General features: G+C 51.5%; 1 protein-coding gene across 1 annotated transcript; it reads left to right on the forward strand.

The window, feature by feature from the left end:
- Positions 1–211: 211 nt before the first annotated feature.
- On the forward strand, positions 212–3,723 carry LOC125513708 (ankyrin-3-like). Its single transcript, XM_048678872.1, has 3 exons — positions 212–394; positions 595–1,422; positions 2,175–3,723. Exons 2-3 carry the CDS (start codon positions 703–705, stop codon positions 3,570–3,572), a joined length of 2,118 nt encoding a protein of 705 aa, XP_048534829.1. The 5' UTR covers positions 212–394; positions 595–702; the 3' UTR covers positions 3,573–3,723.
- The last annotated feature ends 2,886 nt before the right edge of the window (positions 3,724–6,609 follow it).

A 6,609-nucleotide genomic window follows, 5' to 3' on the forward strand; every position in this document is an offset into this window, starting at 1 on the left:
TCCCAAAGACTCCTCTCCTCTCATCTCCTTCTCCGGTGCACTTTGTTCGATCAACGGAAAAGCATCCATTCAATTCCATACCATGTGATTGATGTCTCGGCACTTCCTTTTCCAAAGGGCAGAGGAGAAGGACCACGAGGCTCGCTCTGTCACTGTCGCTGCCTCACTGTTCCCTTCCCCCACCCGTCCATAACTGCGTGGCCACCTTCGCACTGTGCCACTACAAGCACGCATAACCACTTTGGCGGCCTAAATGCTTCACTCATAATAACGCTCCTACTAATCCAGTCCAGTGGATCTCCTCAGCTCGGTTGATAAGTGTCGCAGGCCCTCGTGCTTCTCCGTTTCGTTCGTTCCCGGGCGAGGCCGACGACGAAGCTGCGTCGTCCCCACGGTGATTTGCTTTATCCATTTCCATCTGTTTGCATGATGCCTCACTTGCAGTTCACAGATGCTTGCAGTTGCACTTGGATCCCAATCTCATCACAAGCAATAAAGAAACCATATTTGCCTCCATGGATTTGCTCAGCCCACATGACGCCTTGCCCATGCACATTCCCTCCTCCTTCTAATCTTCTTCCACCTTTGATGCAGCTGCAGCTGCTCCCATGTGATGTGCTGCTAAGCTGAGCGGAGCGGAGCTCGCCTCACTCCGGACTGACAGCACGGCACCGGTGGATTGGATCTGCCCTTCCAAGATCGATGGACCGGTCCTGCTACTTCCCGCTGCGGTGGGAGAGCACCGGCGACCAGTGGTGGTACGCCTCGCCCATCGACTGCGCGGCGGCCGATGGCCACTACGACATCGTCCGCCAGCTGCTGCACCTTGACCCCAACCTGCTCATCAAGCTCACCTCGCTCCGCCGGATCCGCCGTCTCGAGGCGCTCTGGGACGACGACGCCCGCTTCGTGCACGCGCCCCGCCACCGCGCCTCCGTCGCCCGGGGCCTGCTGCTGGAGTGCGAGTGCAAGCACGGCGCCGAGAACACGCTGCTCCGGGCCGGCTACGGCGGCTGGCTGCTCTACACGGCGGCCTCGGCGGGGGACGCGGGCTTCGTGCAGGAGCTGCTGGACAGGGACCCGCTGCTCGTCTTCGGCGAGGGCGAGTACGGCGTCACGGACATGTTCTACGCGGCGGCGAGGGGCGGCAACGCCGACCTGTTCAGGATGCTGCTGGACCACGCCATGTCCCCGAGGTGCTCGACGTATGGTCGCGACGGGGATAGCACTGGCGCCGGCGCCGGTGGCCGCGCCTCGGTGTTCCGGCTGGAGATGATGAGCAGGGCTGTACACGCTGCCGCGAGAGGAGGGAGCGTGCGGATGCTGAAGGAGCTCATCGACGGTCGCTCCGACGTGTCGGCGTATCTTGATATCCGTGGATCCACCGTGCTTCATGCAGCTGCTGGGAGAGGGCAGCTCGAGGTGAGCCAACTGTTTCCTGCCATTGCTTACATCTTCTGTACATGTTTTTTGTTTAGTTTGTGTTCATCGTGTAGTTTAGATCTCGTTATCAGTAAAGAAAATGCTTTGGAATTTTGGTGCGTGATAATCGGTTTGCTTCAGGTATATTCGCCTTTCCGGTCGATAATTGGAATTGTGTAAAGGCCACTATCCAAAATGAAATGTCTAGTGTCATTCAAGGATAATCATTGTGTTATTTATGATAATTATCTAGGAGTACTTTACTTTAACATACAAGCAATATGATTTACTTTGTCAAAAAAAAGCACTATGATTTAATATAACAAGCATTGCAGTAAAGATATTATTGTTACTACCATCGTGATCAACACTTGGGAACGAGAGGTCGATCATCAGTAGACACTTGATTCCCTTTCTTAGTTGGATCAGCTCGAACAATTCACGATCCAATTTTTTTGTTAGAAGATTGGTACCAGTACACAATACTGAAACGTCAAAGCTCCAATCATGAGACCCCCTTCCAATAAACTGAGGCAAAAGCGAGTGTACTTCTACTTCTGTCCAGATAGAAAAAGAATTGGTACCAAACAACTTTTAGATCTACGGCTCCCTTTCTGTTTTCTCGATGGTGATATTCAGCCAACTTTCCTTCTGTTTCTTAATGTCGCATGTGATGGTTCTTGCTACTGTTGTCATTGAATTGTTAGGTGCAAAGATCCATTTATCTGAAAATTAGAAAATATCTTATGCAGGTTGTCACGTACCTGATGGCCTCTTTCGACATGATCAACTCAACCGACAACCAAGGGAACACTGCACTACATGTAGCGGCCTACCGAGGGCATCTGCCCGTTGTAAACGCACTGGTTGCTGCATCTCCATCAGCCATATCAGCTGTCAACAATGCAGGTGATACGTTCCTCCACTCGGCGATCGCAGGGTTCAGAACCCCGGGGTTCCGTCGGCTCGACCGGCAGCTGGAGCTCACCAAGCATCTCATTCGAGAGAGAGCCGCAGACATCCGGAAGATCATCAACCTGAGAAACGACGCGGGCCTTACCGCCCTGCACATGGCTGTGATTGGCTGCGTGCATCCGGACCTCGTCGAGCTCCTGATGACCACGCCGTCCATCGACCTTAATGTCGAAGACGCTGACGGCATGACCCCGCTGGCGCTGCTCAAGGAGCAGCTGCGATCAACCACGTCGGAGAGGCTCATCAAGCAGATAGTCTCCGCCGGAGGGGTGCTGAGCTCGAGCGTGCTGAGAAGCCGGTCGGCCGTCGTTTCGCAGATAAAGATGCGGGGAGGGATCGCGATCAGTCCGGGCACCATGTTCAAGATATCGGATGCGGAGATATTGTTGCACTCGGGCATTGCGGCGACGGAGTCCCGAAGGGCTAGCTCGTGCTCTAGCGATGGCAAGTGTGACCCTGTACATGCGGATGCAAACGGCGAAGGTGACGAGAACCATGGATCGTCGGAGAAGAGGCTCAGCTCTGCCGGCCGAGCCAAGGACCGTCTCAAGATGATGCTGCGCTGGCCTCGCCACAGGGAGAAGATGTCCAGGACGCCGAGGAAATCCGAGGACGGCGGCCCGCTGGACACCATCAAGAAGCTGAACAGTCATGTCGCCGACACCCCGACTCCGCTCAGGCAGGCCTTCACCAAGACGACGGCGCTCAACAACAAGCGCACGCTCGCCGTCAAAAGCTCCGCCCCCAGCTCGGCCAGCAAGAAGAAGCTCATCCACGGCATCATGGAGGCCATGCCGCACCTCGCGGCGCCATCGGCATCAACCCAGTCCCCGCCGAGCACGCTCCCGAGGTCCTCCATGTCCTCCGCGCCGACGTCCACCAAGCTCAAGGACATCTGCTTCGAAGAAGAGGAGAGCACGACGGTGACGCCGCCGTTCGGCAAGCTCAAGGACATCATCCTGGACAACGACGACGGCGCGGACGACCCGTCGTGCTCGAACTCGTCCTTCGCCGACGAGGGGGTCGTCGGCGTGGCCGCCCGGAGGAACCACGGGTGCGGGAACGGGAGGCTCATCAACATCTGCTTCGGCGCGCAGGGGCTCACGGTGGAAGACTCTGCCAGCGGGCAGCAGACGAGCAAGATGTTCAAGCAGCAGTGCCTCCGGGTGTCCTGACCTGGCCTGCCTTCGGCTTTGCGGTTCAACGATATGTGTGTGTGTGTTTTGAACTCCCCCGGTTTGGTTTGGTTTGGTTTGGTTTGGCGTGCTGCTCCGCGTACAATGAGAAAATTCCTTATTTGACACTATTTTAAAATCTACTTCCTTATTTGACACTGAAAAAATTCATCTTCCTTATTTGACATAACTTTTAAATGTTATTTCCTATATGACATTTTCGTTCATTTTGACCCTAAATGACACCTGAAAAGACTCTTTTGCCCCTCATGTGTTATGTGTATGTGGGGCAATAGCGTACACACGCAGCATCAGTGTGAGGGCAGGAGCACACACACGGCAACACACACACATGCACCAATACACACGCATGCGCACACACACATGCACACACACGCAGGCAGCACACACACATACACACACGCAGCAGCAGCACACACAGGCAGCACATAGGCACGCAACAGCACACACACGCGCGCGCACATACACACGCAGTAGCAAACACACACGCAGCAGCACACATGCACACACACATGCAGCAGCAGCACACATGTGCGCGTGCACCCACACACGCAACAGCACACGCGTGCGCACACACATACCGCATGAGGGGCAAAATCGTCTTTTCGGGTATCATTTAGGCTTAAAATAGACGAAAGTATTGTATAGGGAATAAAATTTCTAGTGTCAAATAAGGAAGAATTTTTTTTTCAATATTAAATAAGGAACCAAATTTTAAGACTGTCAAATAAAGAATTTTCTCGCGTACAAGAGCGAGGTGTGATTGATTTGCTGAGATAAATTCCGTGTATCTATCATAGTAAGGCGTGCTTGATTTTTGCAAGGGCTTGAGCTTGCTATCATCAAGTTATCGACGTAATTCCCCTATACATATACACGAAATGTTTGAGCTATACCAAGCAAACTTAGGCTCAAACAACACGGGCTAGCTACGATGGAAATGCATTTTGGAGCCCCTTTAAAAAGCACGAAAATAATTTAATTGAAGTTTTGAAAAAAACTGAAATAGTTTTACATGCATATATTATATGTTTTTTCTTTGAAAATGAACGCTTTATTACTTAAAAGATTTAAGCATTACACCTGTCCTCCGCATAACTAAGAAACACACAGCCAACAAAGTCCTCACACCAAGTCAAAATAAAAGAAGAAGACAATATACAAGAAAAAATAAATTATTTGTATAACGCTTAAACTGAAGGTGGCCCAATCCTAAGATCATGCTGCCATCCACGCTGGGTAAAAGTATCCCTCGCCGTAGCCTCCAATCGTGTACACACCTCCGTAAACATGTCTCGATTCTTCACTCGTTGTAAAGAGGATCATAAACGAAAAGTCCCGGTATATTATGTGTTTGTGTGAAGAACTTGTTTCCTTGTAAATTTTAGTATTTTACCTGAATAGTTATGTTGTTAATGAGGGGATTCGGTTTAGCTAAAGGTATGCGTTGAGTAGGTAACAAAATAGTTGGATAGTCATCATACAAAATCAGAGAAAAACATAGTTCGATAGTTAGGAGAATGATGTGATGGACAAGACCCAACCTTAAGCTTAGCAGTTGATCGTATCAGTTTATTGTTATAGCTTTTTTCATGTCAATTATCCATTCCTAAGACCATGAGATCGTGCAACTCCCTGACACCATAGGAATACTTAGTATGTATCCAAACATCACTTCGTAACTGGGTGATCATAAAGGTGCTCTACATGTATCACCGAAGGTGTTTGTTGGGTTGGCACGGATCGATACTGGGATTTGTCACTCCGTGTGACAAAGAGATATCTCTGGGCCCTCTCGGTAATACAACATCGTACAGAGCTTACAAGCAATGTGCCTAATGAGTTACTCACGAGATCTTGTATTATGGAACGAGTGAAGAGACTTGCCGGTAACGAGATTGAACTAGGTATGGAGATACCGATGATTGAATCTCGGGCAAGTAATTGTCGGGGAACGTTGCATGAAAAACAAAAAAATTCTATGCACACGCAAGATCAATCCATGAAGATGCATAGTTACGTGAGGGGGAGAGCACCTACATACCCTTGTAGATCGCTAAGCGGAAGCGTTTATCAATGCGGTTGATGTAGTCGTACACCTTCATGATTCGTTCCAATCAAGCACCGAACGTACGGCACATCCGCTTTCAGCACACGTTCAGCTTGATGACGTCCTCGCCTTCTTGATCCAGCAAGAGGGGCGGAGTAGTAAATGAGTTCCGGCAGCACGACGGTGTGGTGACGGCGGTGGTGAAACTATTTCCGCAGGGCTTCGCCAAGCACAATGGATTTAGAGTGAAGGATGAACCAGAGGGAGGAGATTAGAACCACACTGGACTTCTAATTATAAGGATTTGAGGTAGCTAGGGCTAGCTCTAATGAGTCAACCAGGACCAACTAGAACTAGAACTAAATCAACTAGAGGAGGCTCAAAAACTTGTGTTCTAGGGGCTAGCCCTGCTCCTCTATTTATATGTTGAGCCCTAGGGTCGTTACTTGGGGAGAGGGCCTCCCTAAAGTCGGTTTGGAACGCAAGGAAGAGTCCTTCTCGGATTCCAGCACCAGACGCCACGGTCCTTGGCGTCCGGCCTAGACGCCAGGGTCCATGGCTGTCGGCGTTCTGGGAACGGGGGTCCCCAGACTTGCCTACCTGCGGCCCACGGCATGGCTAAGCCAGCAGGCCGTACGGCCCATCTTCATCAACAAGGCATCCAAGACCCTCACGAGGGTCCAAGCCTCGCGAGGCAGACGACGCAAGACCTCCGCTGGAGTAGCCTAGCCAAGCAGGCTCACGAGGAGCGGAGATATCAAGGCGGGGCAAACCTCACGAGGCCCTCGTGACGTGAGCCATGACGCACGACACCAGGCGGGCGCCAGCGCGCGCAGCGTCCTTATTTCCTCTTTGGTGCTAAGGAGGCCAGCGCAGGCGAAGAGTACCGAGGCATCAGGCAAATGTTGCTATATTGGTGCAACGAGACCAAGACCAGGAGGATGGCGAGACGGAGGTCATCGTGGA

The sequence above is a fragment of the Triticum urartu genome, chromosome 6 (assembly GCF_003073215.2).
Source record: "Triticum urartu cultivar G1812 chromosome 6, Tu2.1, whole genome shotgun sequence".
NCBI classification, from domain to species: domain Eukaryota; kingdom Viridiplantae; phylum Streptophyta; class Magnoliopsida; order Poales; family Poaceae; genus Triticum; species Triticum urartu.

Bases quoted from the DNA above. Each gene is read 5' to 3' on its own strand.
- LOC125513708 (XM_048678872.1), top strand. From the start codon at position 703: ATGGACCGGTCCTGCTACTTCCCGCTGCGGTGGGAGAGCACCGGCGAC. The intron at 1,423-2,174 runs GTGAGCCAACTG...TATCTTATGCAG, and splicing joins CTGGGAGAGGGCAGCTCGAG to GTTGTCACGTACCTGATGGC.